At 41.5% G+C, this 21,680-nt stretch overlaps 2 protein-coding genes and 1 long non-coding RNA gene across 6 annotated transcripts; 1 reads left to right on the top strand and 2 right to left on the bottom strand.

Annotated features, from left to right (window-relative positions):
• Positions 1–1,456: 1,456 nt before the first annotated feature.
• Positions 1,457–16,457, bottom strand: LOC105830724. Of its 4 annotated transcripts, XM_012670242.3 has the most exons (17): positions 16,247–16,457; positions 12,672–12,786; positions 8,151–8,373; positions 7,618–7,922; positions 7,188–7,259; positions 6,240–6,463; positions 6,009–6,106; positions 5,614–5,925; positions 5,061–5,447; positions 4,748–4,986; positions 4,398–4,678; positions 4,108–4,264; positions 3,834–4,036; positions 3,608–3,756; positions 3,216–3,527; positions 2,689–3,098; positions 1,457–2,623 (listed from the first exon to the last, which is right to left on the bottom strand). In XM_012670242.3, exons 3-17 carry the CDS (start codon positions 8,268–8,270, stop codon positions 2,050–2,052), a joined length of 3,843 nt encoding a protein of 1,280 aa, XP_012525696.1. In that variant the 5' UTR covers positions 8,271–8,373; positions 12,672–12,786; positions 16,247–16,457; the 3' UTR covers positions 1,457–2,049. The 4 variants fall into 4 exon arrangements, with proteins under 4 accessions (XP_012525696.1, XP_012525686.1, XP_012525730.1 ...); XM_012670232.3 differs by lacking the exon at positions 12,672–12,786; XM_012670276.3 differs by lacking the exons at positions 7,188–7,259; positions 12,672–12,786.
• Positions 14,146–15,650, top strand: LOC114253848. Its single transcript, XR_003625296.2, has 2 exons — positions 14,146–14,732; positions 14,821–15,650. It is a non-coding gene; the product is annotated as an uncharacterized LOC114253848 (long non-coding RNA).
• Positions 16,458–16,610: 153 nt separating the features above from the next.
• On the bottom strand, positions 16,611–21,444 carry LOC105830752 (diphthine methyltransferase). Its single transcript, XM_012670289.3, has 4 exons — positions 21,143–21,444; positions 17,899–18,532; positions 17,633–17,768; positions 16,611–17,400 (listed from the first exon to the last, which is right to left on the bottom strand). The coding sequence occupies exons 2-4, from the start codon at positions 18,515–18,517 to the stop codon at positions 17,025–17,027; spliced, it is 1,131 nt and encodes a 376-aa protein (XP_012525743.1). The 5' UTR covers positions 18,518–18,532; positions 21,143–21,444; the 3' UTR covers positions 16,611–17,024.
• Positions 21,445–21,680: the final 236 nt, after the last annotated feature.

The raw sequence follows: 21,680 nt of genomic DNA, 5'->3' as shown, positions 1-21,680 counted from the left end.
TTCTTATCTTTGAGGGAGAATATCAGGTAGAGGACGAGATGATGCGCTGCCCTGCTAGCAGCCTTCACATAAACTCTTATTCAGAAGAATCCCGTTTTCGACGAATGATTTTCGCAATATGAAAAGGGAATAAAAGCCATTTACTTCTTTTCCGGTTTTGACGCACCGACGTAGATGACGAAAATCCTCGTCGAGATCGCGAACGAGCGACGATTCACGTTTAGGTTACACATATACGTGTACCCTCGACAGCTGTTGTTTTCGCTGAATCGCCATTCTCGCGCGATGTTTCGTTCCGTATTCTTAATCCTCCTCCTCTTTCCGTCTCTCCTGTTCCTCTCTTCGATAACTTTCGGTCTCGTCCTAATTTCGCGCACGAACGGGGCGCGTTTCTCGCGTGCTGGACACGAAAATTCCGCGCTTCCCATTTATCCATTTCAAAAACGTTGTTAACCGCCTCGAGATTCGTGAATATACTGCGCAAAAACGAACGATAATCGAAATATCGTTCCAAGTCTCGCGCGATTCGATCGAACGGATCGATCATCATCGGTGTCGGCTGATGATTTCGAAAACACCCTTGAACCATTCGAACGATTCGATATACGATTCACTTGATTAAGATGTCGACGGGAGGCGAAAAATCGAGGCCTGAGGAAACGCACTTTGTATTACAGTAAATTTTATTGAGTCTGAATAGCGTTGGTGTTAGTCAGCGCGTCGCGTCGCCATATCTCCTCGTTATCTCGTATCTGCACAGGATTTCTCGGCGATACATTCGATTCTCTCATTTCTCTCGTTCTTGTCACACGGCACGCCGCCGCTCGTAGTCGTTCTTCGATCTTCCGAGCTAACATCTATTGTGATTTTATTAGTAAAATAAAATATACACTGAGATAAAGACGCCGGAAGGACGTTAAGACTTCCCGAATGCTCGGGACGCATCGAATAGATTACACGTTTTATCACGATCTACGCTGTATATCGTCAAACTTAATGTAATGTAATCGATAACGCTCGGCGACGGAATTTTTCGATTCCGCGATCGACTCGGATGACAATCGCCAACAAGCGCACGCTTTATAATAGCGGTATGTGTTATGTTAAATGTTAAACAATTGAACGGTCACAAGCATGTTTATAATCTTGTTGCGGCTCCTGTTGCCGTTTCGTCGCAAATTTAATAACGGAAAGTGTGTATCCGGAGTAATATTACATTAACAAGTTTATTTTTATACAATTAGCTATCTATATACAGTATATATCAATATGAATGTCTCGCATTTCTTTAACATAATGTTAAAAAGAGAAATCTGATCTAATCTTGTCTGCTGCGCTAAAATCTGGAATATCGTCTGTTTCTCTCTCTCTCTCTCTCTCTCTCTCTCTCTCTCTCTCTCTCTCTATATATATATATATATATATATATATATATATATATAAAATCATTTTTTTATATTTTAAATTGCAATCTCTCAATAATAACGAAATCTCGGAACCTTGCAATTGATCGTGCAATATTCCTCGTTAAATCGGTATTCGTCCGATAATCGAAGTTCCATGTGTGAGCTTCAGTATTTCGAAGGAATACTTCGGCGAGTATTATCTGCCTATCGAATCTTCAGATAAAATTTAAATATAATAGATTCGCGCGAATAAATTTCGTGACAATACAAATAATTGTAATTCACTGGGAATTACTCTTGATTAGACGTATGTACTCATACGGCAATTGAATCCGTAAATATATTTCTTGTATCTCGAAGGTGTCTTCGATCCCTTTAAACTTACACTTTTGATTAGGATCGTGAATTAATCGGTAGACGCATAATCTGTATACTGATTGATTTGCCTTACGTCTAGAAAGTGAATAATGCGAATATTTAATAATTGCATCGCGTTATCTTGGATGGCAAAGGTTTTTTTCTAAGATCGGATTCGCTGAAGTTGTGGAGCTTTTCTTTTTTCTTTTTACTTTTTTAAACATCATCTATAAACGCGACGACAAAATCTTTTTTTTTATTCGGCGCATATAACGGCGGACTTAATTTATACGGTTGTTCCGTATGTGCTGAACATCACTCTGGTGGTATCTGTGTCGAGGGTGACGTCCTCCGGTGACGCTAAATCGACCTTTATGGATCCGGAATTGTTGCGCCTTCGCGTCATGCCACCGCCCCAATTCGACAGGGTCCAGTGATAGGTCTCACCCTCTCTCTCGGTGTTCGCCGCGGCGGTCTCCTGCGTTGTTTCGTTCTCCTTGTCGAGACCGGTGTCAATCGAGACTGATGACTGCGACGCGACAGAGTCGAAACTGGAATCGCCGCCGCCACCTCTGTACCGACTCACGTATTCCGTCGCCATCTCGCCGGGCGATTCCTCGATGGCTCGCAGAATGTTTTGACACAGTTCCGAATCGAGTGGTATCGGATCCTCCGAATCACGATTGTGTATAGTCACGGCTATGTGAGCGGGATGAGGAATCGGCAGAGGGATTACCAGTTTTTCCGCATTGTACGAATGAATCTGGCGTTTCCATGGCTGCCACCGTCCCTCCGAATTGTTCTCGTTCGTCATCGTGCGTCTTCGGATTTTTGTCGACGTCAACAGACCGCTAGTATCGCTGTGGAAAATATTATATTTTATTGTTTTTTTTTTTTCAAAATTATAACACAATATGCTAACTACCATCGCTTGTCGAATTTTCTGCTGTTGCTGGGTTGCTTAGCTCTCGGATTAAAGGCAGACACTTCGAGATATGGACTGTGCACTTGAATATTCCCACGTGGCGCATAAACAGCGCCAAGTAAATCGGGTCCGTTAATACCACCAAGTTCAGTACTGTGTACCATGTCCGTGTACCGTGACAGATCGACTCCCGGATGCGGTTCCAATCTAAATTTCGTATCAGAGTCGTCGAGCGGTTGAAGGAAATCCAGACTGAAGATGTCGGCATACATAAGCCCTGCCAGGCCCGCCCAATCGCATACTCCTAAACCTTTGTTCTCCCAAAAGTCCTCCTCGTTTCCAGGCAATCTCGCAAAAACGTGAGTGGGATAGAGACGTTCCAGCATCAGCGCACCTTGTTGTATGACTACCTGCAATATTATTTTAACTCTCATAACCGGACTATATACGCGCGTATGAATTTATACTATAATAAAGTATTAATAAAACAAAAAATTATTGAATATATAAAATTAAAAAATAATTACCTTTAAATCGAAAGTGGTTAATTTTATCTTGCTCCTCACCGCGACGCCGAGACCCGTTTGTAAATTTTTTCTTCGCCGATCTAGCTTCTCATGCAATACGGCAATTAGATCTTTGGCTTCTTTCTCGAGCGATTTGTACGGATCTTTTGTCTTGGCAAGACTAGCGGCGAATGGGCCGAAACAGGCTTCGACAAACTGAGTAAAATCCCTCTGCGGTTGTGTGATTAGTCTCTCCGTCTCTTGCTGAAAAGCCAGCAATTCGTCCAACTCTAATTTCGCTTCAAACGCGGCTAATGCTTGCTCCGCTCTTACCTGACAAAGATAATTTGTTTCTTAGATTTTTTGTTCCTCGGATATTATGACATCCACTAAGAAGAGAGTGCAATACTCACTTGATAATAATAATCTGAAGCTAGTCCCGGCCCGGCTATTCTCTTTACGACAAAGCTGTCGCTTGCTGGTATCCGACCTCTATTTTTTATTACTAAGTGAAACATAGCCGTATCCCAGAATACTCTGACCCAGTAACGTATCACAGCAACTGCAAAATAAAATTATTTCAAGTGTACGTTCTCGTAAGCATTGTTTTTCTGAACAAAATTCATTATTTTATTATACTTGTAAGTATCACGAATGAGATGATTGGGCATAAGACAAGGGCTACAAACAGTGCCGCTATCGGTTGCAAGCAGCCTTGAATACCAATATTCCAAATTAATGCTTCCATAACCACAAAATATCGATTGCGGCTCTGCTCAGGACTATCCAGATCCATTATGAGCGCCATGAACGCATGCAACGTCAAAGTAACCAGAGGCATCCTGGAACGGCCGATAAATTAAATTCAATCACGATTTAAGAAAATGACAAATTTATCGTACGTGAAACTAACCATAAGACCGCAGTGAGAGCGATAATCAACGAACTAACGCTCGCTAGAACGCACACCACAGGAAATACGAACAGAATGATCAGTGTCCCTAACAGACCTTTTGCACCGTAGTTCCATAGCCTATTTAGATGTCTTGTCATACCTTTGCCAATAAATCCTAAAAATATATTAGTACTGTTAGCACATATTGATATTTTGTGTTACTATCCAAACTGATATTCTGGTAATTATATTTTTGTTATTGCCAAAGTACTAACATGATAGAGAAGAAAAGAAAGAGAGTCCTTTACCTGTATCTGGTTCAGTTTCAAAGTGTGTTCGACTTTTACTGATGTGCCTCCATAGTGCTATTAGTCTGGAACAGAGAGTAGGCATTTGCGACGACTTTCTTGGGAACAATGTTCCATTTAGTTGACTCAATTCCAGATCGGGAGTAAATGGTTGCACTAGCAGTAAAGCGCGAAAAGACACTGGACTACACCACGGTACAGCTACGCCCAACAGAAACATTGCATTCCAGGTCCAACACCATGTTCTAGCAATGTAATTTATCCAACGCCACATCGGCCACCTAATTATATCGTAAAATCGTTAGAATACCAACGTGAGAATCAAACGACAGCTTGATCGATTAAGTTACCTCGTCGTAGTTGTGTGTACGATCTCTCTTTCAACCAAAAATACGGGCTGGCTGGGATCAGCGCGAGGCGTAGTAATAGAAGTCGGAGTATTGCTCAGTACTGTTGGAATGATTTCGGACTGACCTTGAAAATTGCGTCTTATTATCCAATTCTTTGGTAACCAGATTTGTGTCGGCCATTGAAAAGTCCTCGTCGGGGTTTTTACCTTCCGCAGTTCTTTCAGGAGAACTGGTTCTCTCTATAAAACAGACGAATCCAGGTTTCTAACAAATTCCAAGATGACAGAATTCCGTAAGATCGGATGATAGATACCTCTTTCATAAAAGTCAAATCACGATTGAGAAAGTAAACGGTCTGAGTGAGATTTTGATGACTGCAGAGAGCATAAGCTTCTTCATGCGCACTCCATTCGCACTCTTCGATGAAATTTTCTTCAGCCTCGCGCATGCGATCCCGCATCCACGGTTGTATCCGCGAGAGGATCGGATGTTCGCTTTCGATGCGACATCTGAGAGATTCTTTGGTTTGCAAGAGCTTTCGTTGCACGTTCTCTACCGCTCGGTGCATCAGCACAACTGACTGCGCCTGTTGAACTAGCAGCTGAGGGATACCCTCACCTAGCGTGAGTATATCAGGATGCGACAGGATATTCGAATATACTCTTTGCAAATATTCGCGCATCACCGCTTCGTTAACTTCCTAAAAATATCAGTTAACACAATAAATACATTTGAATTTTTATTCTGCACATATACATTTATGTCTGTGTGTGTGTGTGTGTGTGTGTGTGTGTGTGTGTGTGTGTGTGTGTGTCAAGCGTAGTAGTTGTGTGTGCCAATTTTTAAATTAAAAGTGCTTCTCTTACTCGTTCTATTTCTTCATCTGGCTTCTTTTGTGCTCTCAATTCGGATATCAGTCTTTCTCTAAAGTGAAGAAACCAGCCTCTTGTCTCTCTCTCCAGAATCGCAACGAGTATCGGCAGAGCTTTCCTGATTATATCTCTGCTGAACAATCTGAGATCAACCGCTGCCCCGCCAGGTGTCCCAAATACGAAAGGAACTGAAACGGGCAACAGCTGAGACGATTCTCTTTCAACCTCGAATTTTTCCGTGGTCGCACGACGAAGCTGCTTTCGTATAAATCCACAGAGAAGCTCCAGAGAATCCTCATATTCCGGCTATGGTGATGTATTAGAGTAAAAATACCGGCTTAGATTTATGCAATAGAAAAATTGTATAGGAAATAATAAAAATGTTTTACCTTACAAACTAATTCCGCCACTAGATAACGGCAACGTTCCTCCCTAATTTTAGCATCTAGATTGTGTGCCTGAAGCGATGGTATGCCGATTATAATATCTGCAAGATGGATATAAATGTAATAAGTAACGTATATGCATATATAGTACATATCGATATAATGCGGTGTCGATATAATGCGGATGTGCGATAGACGTCACATGTAAGCACGCGAAGGACGCAAACTGCTCACCGAGAAGTCGCAACAGCCCCGTTAAAAATGCTTTAAGGGATTGCGAGACACTGAAGCAATGGGAAACTAATCTAGCCTTTGCCGTTACAACGAGAAACCTAGTCGCCAGGGCGAGGTCTGTGAGCAACGCGTCCCGCCGCCTGTCTCGACCACGCTGCAGGAGACCGCTCAATCGCCATCGGTGAGTCTGCCCGGCAAAGTTGATCGAGTCCACTTCGAACTCTCTGCAAGAAGAATCGTCGGTCAACGCCGCATGGTAAAATCTCTCTCGTGCGATTTTGCGACTGCCAAAATCATACAAAGCGCCGTGTCCTACAGAAAAAAAAACAGTTCGGGATGTGTGGTAAGAATTGTAATAAATAAAGACAAGCGTTCTTCCCCTTCCGTTAGAAAACGATTTACACAGCGACGTATAACATTCAACTTGTATTCTAATTTCAGAAATATTCATTTCGATAACTAATTGCTAATCCGTGCTGAACTACGTTTTACCCCCGACTACCCCTATAGTGATAGTGTGACTCGCGACTAACTATAACCCGTGGTTTTTTTTACAGCAATTATGTACAAGCCAAATTTAAAAAACTAAAAATAGACAATAGCTAGGAATACGCGGTTTGTACAAACCGAGTGCGACAATGAATACACACAAAAAATGTTACACCCATCTCCAATTCCAGTGGCGCAAAAAAGTTGTACGATAATATACGTTTATCTGATCGACGCTCCGCGAATGATTCATCGGGCGGTTAAGATAAGTTAATAGCGGTGCGAATGAAAGATCATGCTGTGAACGCGACATCGTTCTCGCGCGAGGAAAGTCAGTATGCCGGGTTAGTATCAATCCCGAGGTCGCTGTACACGTTTACATAGCAGCTTATTTGCATAAACGTTTAACACATTGTCTTTACTCTTTTAAGCGCTGTCGCTTAAGTGTGTCACACGTACCCGCATCTTCGAATGCTCTCCAACTGAGTGGCATTCAGCTTCTTCGGCTTTCCATATTTATCCTTGTGTAAGCTTTACAGAAATCGTTAGAGCACATCAGAGATACATTTGAAGCAAGAAAATGCTTTATTTACTCCGCGTAGAGATACTCCGCGCGTATCTAACACATCGATAACGCAAATTTGCATTTTTCTCGCTTCGAGATTCGCGACATCGTCGCTTTTCGAGCTTTAACAGATTCGACGCGGGTGTACATGTATATTCATCCATTACGGCTACGTTACATTACTCTTTTTGTTCTATCCTTTTTTTCCTACCACTTAACTACTACAGCTACATATACACAAAGTGGCACTAGCTATCACGATCGTCAAACGAATAAAGAGGAAATTGTCAAGATATTCGCCACGTCCGCACAAGGAACACTTACCCTCGTTCCCTGATGCTTTCCAGTTGCTTGTTGGTCAGTCTTCTGGGTTCGCCCTTGCTATCCACTGCCACAGCGTCCAGCTCGTCGAAGCTGGGTGCTACGAAGAGATCCCTCAGGTGATATTTCTTTCGCGCCAACGTATCTTCGCCCTCCGTGGACGAGGACAACGGCGGAGGCAGGACGATGGGGAACGTTCGCCAATGATAGAGGAATTGCTGGGCAACCTCCTTGATGTTGTGTACCAACGCCTCGACTTCCGCTGGTGCACCTCGCAGATGCGATGTGTCGAATTCCACCGGTTCTTTCTAATTACACGATTTTCATGGGTCAAGAAATCGATCATTTTTTAAATCTTAGATTTTATTTTATATTTTAATTTTGTTTTACAAATTTTATCTATAACTTCATTTTTTAATAAAAAAGCTACAGTTCGATAAAGCAGACTCGTAAAACATGTGGGAAATGTGTTCCATTACCAGTTCGCTACATCAAGAACATTCGACGGGTAGATCGATCGATCAACTTTACATTACCTCGGGCTGGAGTCCATCTGCATTCGCATTCTCCCGATGATACGGCTGCTGGGGATAGGCTTGATGATTCGGTCCCGTGTTGGCGGAGTTGGCGGAAGCTGAGTTTAGATTGTGGGGCATCTCGCGCGTGAAAAGCGTGCGCGGTGGCTGGGGTCAGCTGCCCCGTATACCGACTATCTCCTCATATACCATGCTGCTGGTGGCTACCATTTATCATTCCACGCTGCAAATCAAACACGAGAGAGATCGAGTAGAGTATAGATCGTTCCTCTTAAGAAATATACACGGCATGATTACACGTCGATATTTTAGATTAAAGTTAAAGTTCAAACGAGAAAAATATGCTAACGTTCTTTTCCTTTTCCTATCGAGACATAAAAAAATGATGTAGAAGACGTGTAAATATATCCACGTATAAACACAAGAGAGTACAGAATAATCGGGTGATTCTCTCGATGCAGCGAGAAAGAGAAAAGGAGAGAAGAGAAGGTTCTCGAAAGAAAATAGAATTTCGAATCATAGAGAGACGAAAAAAATATCCAGAGCGCGTGAGAAGCACGGGACGACGCGCGTTATCATTCGTTGCGCGAGTGACCGGCTTTGGCTGAATGCGCGAGACCTATTAACCGATTATGTCCTATTAAACGTTTAAGATTCTGAACATTCCACTCTTCTTGCCGCCGCTGCCGGCCGCCGCATATGCTACGAATTACGTCCGCTCTTTGCCACTCGCCCGGACTTTACGTCGCCGCGTCGTGTTTTTCTTCTGCCTTTTTTATAGATGACGATATTGCACTCCCGCGTGAATCGCTCGCGCGAGACGCGATACGAAAACTCTTTCGAAAATACATCTCCCACAGTGCGGTAGATCCCGCAAAAACGTAGACGAGCAAAATACAAATTTTCGCGAGTTATGTGCCCACTGACGGAGAGCAATTCATCAAAATTGTTACAAGCGCAATTTATTTTCGTGCGATACACTTACAGGCGCTTTGATCGAGATTATTTCTAAATAGCGTTTAACGTTTGAGCACGTTTTAAGCGGCAGTCAAAGTGATATATGTTTTTGAGGTGAAATAAAACCGCGGCGCTGAACTAGTTTCGTTGCCGAGGTTCGCGTGACAAAAGTGAAAACTCTGATAGACGCCATAGGTAGCTATCGGTTCGCGTCGTTCCGGTTCGGAGGAAATTACGTCGCGATGGGTACACGGCTGAGATTTCGTAGAAAATAATAAGGCACTTTCGTTTCGCGATCATACTCTTTTCATCATTCAACAATGGAACGCGCCTAATTTTATTCCCTCTTGTCTTCGACGATAATTACTTATTTTGCCGCAAGAGGAAAATTCGACAGAATAGAATAGTATTTATTCTATTCTGTAACATAAAAGTTTCTAACAAGGAACGAATTGCAAAAGTTTTTACTACGTTTTTCACCAAATCGCCACGGTATAATATTTATACTACTCATACAATTCTCAGAAATTTCTTCTTACTGTCCGTGGCTACTGTCGTACAAAGTAATTTTTGATACAATAGAATTTTCTCTGTGTATCGACAAGTACAAAGAACGTGAACGTTAACTCTGCTGTTTAATCATCGGTCGCAGAAAGTTTTTCTCTGTACTTTTATTACATGACGGAAAACATGTAGATTTAGCAGATTTTTAGATTACGTTCTGATTAAACAAGTGCAGCATATTGGAGCGCGTGCAAGAATACAAAATAACGTTTGACGTAAAAATAAAAAAAAATCCAGCTCGCGAGGAACGCGAGAAGCGCGACGCGCAAAAGAACATTCGCGATTCGGGCGTGTTCCAAGTAGGTTGGCGGGCAGTCGCAAGCTCTGCCTTTTGACCCAGTTCGGGGCGTTCGCAACCTTATAAAACGAAACCATCGGACTACCGCGGTCGATCCGATCGTCCCGATGATGAGGCGGGCGGACGCACACGTCACGCGTGATCGCGTGCAATTTCGCAGGAGTCACACGCACGATTTCCGGTCCCATTCACCGTTCCTTTTCACGTTGAAAGCCAACCGACTGCGTAGTTGCAACGCCCGCCGACAATTACGTGGCAAAACAATCCTCTCCGCTCCAATCCTATTTCTATCCGAGCACGTATTCCGTCCGTATCCGTGGGTATAGTTTGTTCGACAGGAATGTAAAAAAGGATCCGTTCCTGCAAAAGAGAGATGAAAGGAGAATAAATAGTCGGAAGGCGCGGTGGCAGCAGGCCAGGGGACAAGCTCGCTATTGCTGCATCGGCCGTTATCGGAGTGATAAGACCGTAAATAAGAATGAATGGCCCCCATTCATAGATCAGAGGCGTACAGAGAGCGCGGGGGATACTCGGACGAATGTCGCACATGATTGTCGTAACGGTTCCGTTTACACAGATCTGCATTTACTCGCTCCGAGATAATTACCGACTTAAAACCATGGCTACGAGCCATTTTACACACTATTCGCCTACATCATCTCAGTCTATCTGATTAGTCTTTTCTTTCTTTCTTTCCTTTCACGAGAAGACCGCGCACTTCGCTCTTACTCGTATTTCCCTCTCCCCCCTCCCCCCCTCTCTCTCTCTCTCGAGTGGAAGAACGTGTTCGAGCGTGGGCGTCTAACATAAAGTATCATTGAAAGAGAGCTTATACAGTAGTGAATTCGCAACGTGATGATATCGTATACCACGGGATCCTCGTGACAACCCCATTCAACTTGTCCGCCTAACGCGTCAAACTCCTCGTACGTGTACGCAAACCGCAAAAAGAGAAGGTTGCACGAGAGAGAGAGAGAGAGAGAGAGAGAGAGAGAGAGAGAGAGAGAGAGGAAGCGCGCGGGGTTTCTATTCCGCGCTCCGGAGCGGATCGTAGGCCGGAACGATCAGGTTCTCGCGAGGCGCAGGATGCGAGGAAACAAAGACGATTCGAGAATCTTATCCGTGTAACACAGAAATCCAAAACTTCGTCCCGCGCCAGAGGCGTCGGCAAGTAAAAGATCTCGCGCGAGGAAAATTACAGCAAAAAAATGTGTATACAAATATTGGCTGGCACCTCGCGCGAACGCAACGTACGCGAGTAGTAGTAGCGTGAGATAAATGCGATGTACAATGTGATTCATCGCGCGGCTGATTGGGGTGATTCACGAGGCTTGATCCTTCAGGTCGGGTTGCGAATAAATAAGTTCGCGAGTGGAGATTGCGTCCGACTGCGAAGGAAAACTTCGCGAGAAGTTGCATAATACAAAATTCTTGAAAACGGCTGCAAATCTCGGAATCGCGAATCGATATCCATCGACCGTATTTACCCGATCCGCTATCTGATTATCTGGTTACAATTATGTACTACAAAGCGTGCAGCACGTACAACGCGCACTGTGATGTTTATCAAACACGTTATCAAATACGCTACTTTAAAAACAAAGAACAAAATAAATAAATAAACGCAATCAAACAATGATAGAAGAGAGAAACATGATCGATAATGCGGAGATTTGAAGAATAATACACGGAGAAAACTTTGTAGCAAAAATTATTATGTACGATAGTAGCCACGGACCATGAGAAGAAATTTCAGAGAATTATATCACAAATCATGTAAATACCAATGAAAAACGTTTGAAGAAAAACGTTGTAAAAATTTTAATAATTTCTGCCTTGGTCCACGCTTACCATAATAATTTTTACTATAAAATTTTCTTCATGTTGAAATATAAATGCGATCTTCCCTCCCCTCTCCCCTCCAAGAAATAAAGAAATAAAATTCCACGCGGCATATCTCTCACGTGTCCCTCATTTTTTTGTATTTTTCTTGCCCTCCCACTGAAGAAAGCTCCGGGAGCCGGCGCTCATGCTCGCTCATAGTCTAACGAACGAGATCCGGTAACATTGGAGAGATAGCGACACTCGAATCCAGCCAGTCTGCCCTTTCAATGTGCACGACACTCGGCTGCATCATCATCCTCCTCCCCCTCCTCCCCCCACCTCCTCAGTTCTCGCGTCCACGCCCTTCGTAGTACCATTCGCAACGCGATATACGTACATACATACACCTGCAGCATCTTATCTCTCTCTCGCCATCTCGTATCGTGTACAATTTTCAAAACATAATTTCGCTGCTACGTGAGGTGACAATGGAGCAATCGGAGGCCGTCAATTAACCGCATTTGTACTATTAAACATTTCAATCGATGCTCGATACTTCGCGCTTTTACACTTTTTAAAAACTGCAAACATCGATCCACGAGGTTTTTAATTCTAATTAATGCCGTGGTGTATTTCAAGTCACATTATCCTTTAATCGTTGTGTTATTTCAGCAAAATTACGCAGAAGAGGGAGGGAGAGAGAAAGAGAGGAGAGATAAACTCAAACGGCGGCTCTTCAACGCTCGAAATAATCCCTTCATAAAGCTGTTTCTTGCAGCCTGCATTCGTGTTTCCGTTCCAAGTGCAGGATAAGCCGTTTGTGATAAAACAGTATTTCGAGTATACGGTCCTTCTGCTTGTCGAGCACGAGTACGTACAACGATCTCCTCTCCTAATCGTCGAAAGCCAGATGATCGCGATCGGCGAGCACGTAGAAAGCGTTTCACGCTGTCTCAATCCAAAAACTTATTAGCGTCCGCCTTCTCGCATTTCCTAGAATAGTAATAATAGTAATTGTAGCGATCACGGAAAAAAATCGTTAATCCGCTCGAAAAAAGAAAATCGAATGTACACACATCGTCGGATCTTTCTCTGCCGAAGAGAAAGATCCGATGATATGCGTACACGTGTCGCCCATGATTAGCAACACACGTGGCACGCATCGGCTTGCAGAGGAAAAAAGAAAATATTAGAATGGCAGAAAGGGAGAAGGATGTGAAACGCGAGGTACTTGTGCGCGCGTCGTGCCAGACACTCGTCTTCCGCCTCGGCGCGGCGCCTAGAAGAGTCATCTTCAAACTAAACACTCTTCTTAAATGTGTATTTCTTGCTTTATAATTACGGAAATTAACTACGCCGTGAAAAGTTTTCCTACGCTGAAATTTTCTCTGCGCGACGCACAAAGCTAAAACTTGAAAGAGCACACACACAGATAGTTTATTCCCATGCTAGGAAAGAAAAGCAGTTTCTAATTTTTTTAAATTTTCCTCTTTTAAATGACGGTTATCTCTGCAAAGAATATATCCTTGATGAACAGTCTCAAAGTACACTCATTATTTTTATTTAAAACAAGATTTATTTAAAATAAACTTCTGTATACACACAGACAAATGTGTACTTAAGTTAAATAAGTACCATTTATTATAAGAATATTAAATCAAAATAAAAGTTCAATTTACTTATCATTTTGGCTTTTGTTAAATTCAATTTTATAATATTCTTTGAGAAAAAGTGTATAAATTCTTTTCTCAAGTATATATGATGAGTTTTTCTAAAATTTGGGCCAAGTATATTTTAAGACTAATATAAAGAAAATAATTTTTATTAAAGTCTTTCTATTTTTTAAAATTACTTATTATTACTTATTATAAGGAAAAAGTAATACTGAGTAATTGCTTTTCTTAACAGCAGAATAAATCTTTTTCAATGTGTAGACCTTTATTCGCTAATTTCTTAAAAGTGCGAATTCTCATAGACTCATAGTTTTGAAAACGAGCTCTTCGATTTGAGGTCAACGCGTGACCGACTGCCAAATATTCCACGAATGCGCGCGAGTATATTGTTGCGTGTACCGACGAATTCCGTCGCGTCATCGCTGCGGCTTCTCCGGCTTGTTTCGCAGCCAACAACGAGAGAAGAAGCGGTAATGAGAAAAGGACGATATTCGGATAAATGGTCACGTGTGCGTCCGCGAACTCGGGCTTCCTCCTCCAGCGACTCCAGATTTTCCCATCGGTTTCTCCTCTCGCGCGCGCGTTTGTTACCACGCGGCGGCGTGCATCATGTGACGCTCCGATTCCCGTGACGGACAGACCGATATCACGTATGCGTGACGGCGATGATTATCTGAAATTAATTTTCGATACACAGTTAGAAACGGACCGCGCAATGCCGACGGTCTAACGATAAAATTCAATATACGCGCTACTCCGTTCGCTCGCATGTGATTTAGAGATCAGCCTGCGAGATTTTAACGTTAGACATTAAGCATCTCCATTCTCCCACAACGCCGCACCGCTACGATGAACTACTTCTTCTGACGATTCCCTCGAGACTCGTAACGGCGATTCTCTCGAAACTCCTCGGAGTTTCATCCGTGCGGGGTTTTTTTTCTCTCCTCGCACGCGGAACGAACAGCCTATGCCGCGACGCGTGGACGAGAGAAAGAGAGAGAGAGAGAGAGGGAGGGAGAGAAAGAAAAACGGGAGATCGATCAGCCGGGCCGCCATGCACGCCTTCGACTCGGGTTGTTGTTTCTCTTCTTCCTCTCGTTCCCCTTTCGAGGACGAGGTGAAGGACGTGGTGCAACCGGGATATGACGAGTGAGCGAGAGAGAGGACAACGCCCTTGCATCACGACTGGACTCTTTTCCTCTTTCTCTCTCTCTCTCTTTCTCTCCCTCCTTCCTTCTCTTTCTCTCTTTATTGGACGATCGACGGGTAAGCTGACTCGCGCGCTAATACTCACTCGTCTCGTCGTTGCTGTTAACTAGATAATCGAGAATAAGTTCTGTGATTGTTCTGCCAGGCGGAAATCAATTCCGGAGCACCCCTCCAAAACGAGAGAAGGGGTGAAGGGGGGGGGATGGTCCCTGGGACTCTACGCATGCATATACAATACGCTTGAGGCTCAGCTCTCTCGCGATGCAGTATTGTTTACGTTATGTCAGCGGCGAGAATGACACATAATAAATTATTCGCCATGTATGTATAGCTTTACCTTTTAGTTTTCCCTTAATAATGTAATAACTTCAGTTCCCCCCTCCCCCCCGAGACCTGTAAAATACGCGGCAAAGAGAGACACTTACCCGATATGTCACGTAAAAGTGTAAAAAAATATCGGAAACAAAAACTGTCAAAACTGATAAATTTTCCCAATAGCCGAGAATTTAATTTTCACATCGCGAGAAAGTGCCAGATAAATCACGTTCACACGGACAAATTAATGTTTTACGAGTGGGATAGGTTCTCCGGTCATCGCAAGGCGTATAGGGAAAAACACTGCCCGCTCGGGAAGCTTTTCCAGCCGCGAGAGAGTGCAGAGTGGAGGCGCGTGAAAATGTAATCTTCACAGCGGCAAACCGAATCGAACGACCGCAAAGCCCGCACCGGGGGGTGCCCGCGCTTGGGTCGGCGGGTGCCTCGAAGTGCCTCGAAGGCACCTGCTAGGACCGAAGAGGGATTACGAGCGGCGCGAATTCGTGCCAGTCGAGTCCCCGGGGGGAGAGCGCGAAAAGGAAAACGAATTCCTGACTGAAACAACAGCACCTGCTGTGTCCCGCTTTTACACCGCGCGCGAATCATTCACTCGGAGGTTTCTTATGCGGTTGAAGGAACAGACGGCGTCCTTCCGCTCTGCTTTCTGTCGTTCGCCCTGCGACGACAAGCGTTGTTAAAAATAAAAAAAAAATAAAAAAAAATTTAAAAAAAACACGATTTTGACAGCCACCGGGCGAAAGAGTGCTGTTGCTGCTGGCCGCCGATGTCACGCCCGATAAAATCCAGAATCCTGCGGTCTCTATATCTGCTCCCCTTTGCCGTCGTAGCGAGAAAAACGAAAAAATGCGCGTGGATTTCACGAAATTCTCTCGCGAATAGTTTTATTTATTTCATCTGCGAGACGAAAACGCGATTTGTCGCAATCATCGGCACGCCGCTCCAGATTGACTTGGGGTAGCTTAATCGAACGAGAGGGATGGAGGAGAACGACGCGACGCGATGCGAATGAGCGTCATCCGCGACCTAACCTTGGCTCGACCGGCTCGACGGTCCAGATCCCGCAACGAGACCGGATCGCAAGGTGCAAGGACACCGCGCGAGAAATTGCTTCCGGCTTGCCGTACCGCGGCGACAGGACCAGCTGATTCGCGTCTCTCGTGGGAAAGAGGGAGACTCGAACACCGTTTACCCGCGGGTGTACTTCACTCCGTCCGAGAATTTCGGCCGTTACTCACCGTCACACGCCGAACTCCGGAGAATCGTGATCCGCGCCGAGGAATTCGCGGATCGTGGAGGATCGCCACGCAAAAGAGCCGCCGTCCACCGCGGTGTCACAGACTTGTCGAAGAAAGGGGAAAAAAAGAAACACGATTGCGAAACAAACCTCGATCAAACGAAGCCAACCACCGAGCGAAGACTGATTTTTATCGAACCATCCGCAGCGAAATGCGGCTCGCGCCGCGCCGGACCCGCCATCTCGCGAAGACGCGAACGGTGTAACGGCAATGGAGACCATGGAGAGGGCAGACTCAAAGTCCTCGCTCCAATAGAAATCTACACTTTGACCGCGAAAAATTAAAATCGAATCAAAACACAATATTACAGAAAAAAACTTTAAATTTATTTTTATTATATTCATTAAATATATTTTAAACCTAACTGTATGGCTTGATAGCGTTCCATTATTTTTGCTCAATAAGAAACTGTTAGAAATTTTTTAAAGAAAAAGATGAATATAAAAGTTTGTGCAAAGAAAAAAACTTACCGAAAGCTTAACTATTTCTTACAAAGGAAATAAAGAATTGACATTTATTTAAAAAAATCTGCAAAGAGGTATATTAAAAATGTGTTGCTCCTCTTGCCTCATTTCAATTACTTTATTATTTTAATATAAATATTGAATTGCTAAAATTTCTTTGCTTTTAAATAAGCGTATGTATACAAATTACGAATCATATTTTTTTAAAGTTGCTGTAACACATTTAATGAAAAAAATATTTTGCCTTATCCACGTCAACAATCTTCGCCAGTAGCTTGTCTGTCCGGCCAAAAATCAATCACAGATATCTTGAGACTACAATCTTCGTAGGAACAAGTACTTATTAGGGTATCTCCATTAAATATGTTTAAACGTGAAATATCCGGCTGCCTCAAGAATGACCAATCACAGCCATACGATAAACCCTTATGCTGTTTATAATTTACTACGATAGACGATAATATGTCCATGTGATTAATGATCTTGAAACCATTGTACATACAAGCAGCAAGCAGATATTGACGAGTAAACGGATCCCACTTTAAACGCCAAACTCCACCATCGACACAAATTTTCGATATCGGTTTGGAGAAATCTCTCTTGTCCCACAGTCTTACGTTCTGATCGTAACTGAAATATTTAGATATGTATTAGAATTCAAATATTAAATACGTTAAAACAAATTATTTATCTATTTTAAAATAAATTGTGAAATTATAAAGAATCAAATGGAAAAAATTAAAAAAAATATAAAGTTCACAAGATCATCTTTAACAAAAATGGAACAATTCAAGAGATCTTTGATCAAACTTTTACTAATTATTTTTTGAAAAATGTAGAATAATTTTCGGGAATATTTTACCTTCCGGTTGCGAGTAAGAATGTTTTATTGACGTTACTGTGAATGCTGGTAACGCCGGAAGTATGGTCCTTATTTACAAATACAGGATGAGATCCTGTTCTGCTATCGAAACATAGAAATCTATTGTCATCGCCTCCTAAAATAAACAAAATACATTAATTCATAAAACATCTACTTTTATATAAACTCTTATTCTAAAAAAAAAACAATTATTTACAAATTAGACAAAATCCAAGTATAGATTCATATAAATCATTTGGTCATACCAGAATAAAAAATAAGTGGATTGGAATAATCAAAGGCGGTAATCCATGCATGGAACTTGTGTGCAGGCCATGTAAAATCTTTCGTCAGATCACCCGCTTCACGCCACGTAAAATGTGAGATTCGTCCTGCGCTATCGCTCACGAGAATATTTGTATTGCTGACAGGATCATAGGCAACGTATTTTTCTCTGGACCAATCCAGAGATAGAGCCATGACATTCTCGTCATCACTAACTTTTAATTTGATAATAAATTCCAATTTTATTCCCTTTCCATCGCCTTTTAACTGATGAATTTGCAAGTGTCCCATGGCATCGACAACGGCAAGTAGTATTCGAGTTTCTACATCTATGACATGCAACCATTTCATATCCAATACTGCTGAGGTGCTTACTTGTTGTAGCAGCTCTAACTCTCCACCATTCACTATACGGAGCAATAAGATTTGCCCCTGTCTATATGTAGATTCCGTGTTAGGTTCATTTTTATTTAATTTATATGTTCCACAAGCTAATATATTTCGATACGGATCTACAGGACACCATTCAACAGTGTCTGCCGGAAATATTGTATCAAACGTAATTAAAGTGCGTATATGTATCTCATCTTCTTCTGCCATTTGTTTATCAATTATCTGAAACAAAAAAAATTCGGCATAACTTAAAGTTACATATAAACAATAATAGGTAATAAACCATTTGAATGCTAAGAGAGCAGTTACAAAATCATATATAATAAACTTACAAAATAGTGATCTTTTATTATAATTGATGATCATGTATGCATGGAAAGTAATTGTGAACAACATATGATTACAAAGCAAATGTGTGGCGAAAAGTTACATAAGAAAACGAGAATATTTAATATTAATATAAATCCTGGACTGAAAGAGAGATATTAATCGCAATGGGCGTTTAAACATAATTCTCCTCTTTTCATTAAAAAAATTTTATTTGGTTACAGATATTATACAATATTTAAATGTAGGAACACATTTGTACCGTCACACATTTGTACCATCTTTACTTTGTATTTTTCTTATAGTAAAGTCGATTGGACGCCCTAGTACGCATACTGACGCACATTAAAATCTTATATAAATCGATGTAAAATGTATACTTAATAAAAATATATAAATGCATTAAATCACAAAATCCTCAATGTTTTATTATCTAGATAGTTTTACACACACACACACACACGCGCGCGCGTCATTATATAACTTATAGCTTTAATATGAATCAGTATTAGCGCGGTCCAAACAAATTTGATATTAGATTTATCTTTAGTCCGTCTCAGATTAAAGATTGAGATTGAGGTTGAGGTTGAACTAAAATTTAATTAATCAGAAGAAAAAATCAGTTCCGACTGATTAAATTCCAAACCAATTTCAATCTCTAGAATTATTACAGTCAATATTATATAATAAGTTAATAATTTAAGCAACGATGTATAACTACATATACATATGACAGATTATATAAAAATTCTATAAAAGTATTATTGTTTATATAATTGAAAACAGTATAATTAGTTTGTGTCTATATTTTTACTATTTATTATTTGTACTTGAATTGTGCATGTACATATTAAGGCTTGAAATGTTTTATTATTTTTACTTTTAAATTATTTATTTTAAGTAAATAAATAAATAAATATCAATAATATCAATAAGAAAAATCAGAGAAAAGAAAACACAAATTTCTTGTATAAGTATTCATAAAAAAATAAACCCATTAAAAAACAAATGAAAAGTAGATATTAAAAGTATCTGTATAGTGCTGCTTTTTAAAATAATACTTAATATATAACAAATTTTAATATATAAAAAATTATAATTAATTTTACGTTAAAAAAGAGATCTGATTTTCCTATTTAATATTATCATTCTATCTTTATATTTATTTATTTAAAAAATTATTTAATATTTTAGCTAAATTGAGATATTTGGTAAAAACATTCAGTTTCATTACATTTCAATAAAATTTGTTATCATTATAATTATCATCCTAGCTTATTCTTTCTATCAATAACACATTACACAGTCATTTTGAATTTGGTTTTTGTTTAACTCTTGTTTCTATCACAATGGAATAATTATCTTTCCATTCAAAATTCCTAAGATCAAGAGGTAGTAGGACAATGTTTTATTTGATTGTGTTGACTGCTCTGTTGTTAAGTTATGTAATGTCCTTAAATGTAAAAAATCTGGTTAAATATAAAAACATACCATCGTTTGGATTTTTTAGATTTTGGATTCAAGAACATTAAATAACTTAGCTGACAAAGTGATTTGTGTGATTACATGTAACAATAATTAACTGTCTTCATCCTTAGTATCTTGGATCTAAACCTGATACCTTTTTTTCTCTGAACGTATTACAAATTACTTTCTCTACAAATGATAAAAGGTATGAAAATATTCAAGCTGAATAGCTTAGAAAACTATGTTGAAGCTATTATGTACTTTAGCTTTCAACATTGTACATGGCACTAAAACTTTGAGCAGATTTTAAAAAACGCGAATCAATTTTCGAGGGAGAACAAATACTATTGACAGTACAATGGTCCACACACGATCCATTAAGTACCACACCTTGAAAGTATATATGTATTTGCATCGCTATACAAGAGAGTTATCTACGCGAGCGACATCGCGTATAATTTGTTCACGGAAACGCGCAGGGTTATTGGCACGCCCTCCTGGCATTTTTCGTAGCTTCGGCACGGCACTGCCGGATCAGATCGCACGCCTTCGCGATGCCGCGTTCGACTTTGGGCAGCGTCTTGTTAATGTTATCGCCGGTGTAACAAATCTTAAGATCGCGACCTAACTGTTCTATGACACGCAGTAACTTGGTGTATTTCAATTGAGCTGGCACCGGCGCGGTATGCTGAGCGAGTACTCTTGGCTGCGGCACCGTCAGCAGGGATTCCGTCATTGCAGTCACTCCCATGGTTTTGCGTTGCTTCGACATCTCGGGGCCGACAAAAAGGCTGCGTCTGTTTCCTGTTTATCTTTTACAACCTTGAGAAACAATCGACAATCAGGCTTGTGCATTGTCGGAGGGCACAACGGGAAGGATCGATCGTGAAAAAGAAACGCTAACCTTTAAGGACAATGCGAAATAGAAAGGACGTGAATCTATCGAGGTCACGCCGACACGTTGTTGTACGGATATCAGTTTTCGTCGAAGTCTGACAAGGCTAAAAATATTATTATTAACATATGTATTATAAATACCTAATTAATCTTCCCTTTTCTCCGTCAAATCTCTCATGTTCGCAATACGCGCGACTATACCGCCTATCTGGCGGCGTCTCTCGTCAGCATGAGCCACGTGCCGGCGTGAAAGACGCTCCTCCGATCGATCCGAGTTGCTGTACTTGCCGTTTGCCGTGGTTTGCCGTGTAGGTGGCGACCTGGCGACTGACGTCACTAACGGCAGAGAAAGGAACCTGAGAGCGGTCAATTATCAAGTGTTTTCATCCATCAGCGTCTCTCGCGCGCACACGAAAACTTTGCTACGAACGAAAATCAACATGGCACGAAAGTGGCGTGACGTCATGTAACTTCGTGGAAACGCAGGCTGAGGAAAACCGTTTGAATGAAAATTACGCGCCGATGTACAACGAACGGAGACAAATTCGTTTCAAGAATTTCGTATGCTCACACGACGACTAGTAGCACTTCACTTAATTGGCACTCGCGACATTCTATCGAACATATCCGGCCCCTTTGAGTAAGCACTTTGCTTGAATACGACCTTTGCTACATACGA

The sequence above is a fragment of the Monomorium pharaonis genome, chromosome 9 (assembly GCF_013373865.1).
Source record: "Monomorium pharaonis isolate MP-MQ-018 chromosome 9, ASM1337386v2, whole genome shotgun sequence".
NCBI classification, from domain to species: Eukaryota; Metazoa; Arthropoda; class Insecta; order Hymenoptera; family Formicidae; genus Monomorium; species Monomorium pharaonis.
This window is presented reverse-complemented; position numbering and strand designations above follow the sequence as displayed.

What these genes read in the sequence shown, in the direction of transcription:
- LOC105830724 (XM_012670242.3), bottom strand. Translation starts at nt 8,270, where the DNA reads ATGCCCCACAATCTAAACTCAGCTTCCGCCAACTCCGCCAACACGGGA. An exon ending in GGGGCTGTTGCGACTTCTCG is followed by an intron (nt 6,107 to 6,239) that starts GTGAGCAGTTTG and finishes TCCATCTTGCAG; the next exon opens with ATATTATAATCGGCATACCA. An exon ending in TGGCGGAATTAGTTTGTAAG is followed by an intron (nt 5,926 to 6,008) that starts GTAAAACATTTT and finishes ACATCACCATAG; the next exon opens with CCGGAATATGAGGATTCTCT.
- LOC105830752 (XM_012670289.3), bottom strand. Translation starts at nt 18,517, where the DNA reads ATGGCAGAAGAAGATGAGATACATATACGCACTTTAATTACGTTTGAT. An exon ending in TCCACTTATTTTTTATTCTG is followed by an intron (nt 17,769 to 17,898) that starts GTATGACCAAAT and finishes TGTTTATTTTAG; the next exon opens with GAGGCGATGACAATAGATTT. An exon ending in TTCTTACTCGCAACCGGAAG is followed by an intron (nt 17,401 to 17,632) that starts GTAAAATATTCC and finishes TAAATATTTCAG; the next exon opens with TTACGATCAGAACGTAAGAC.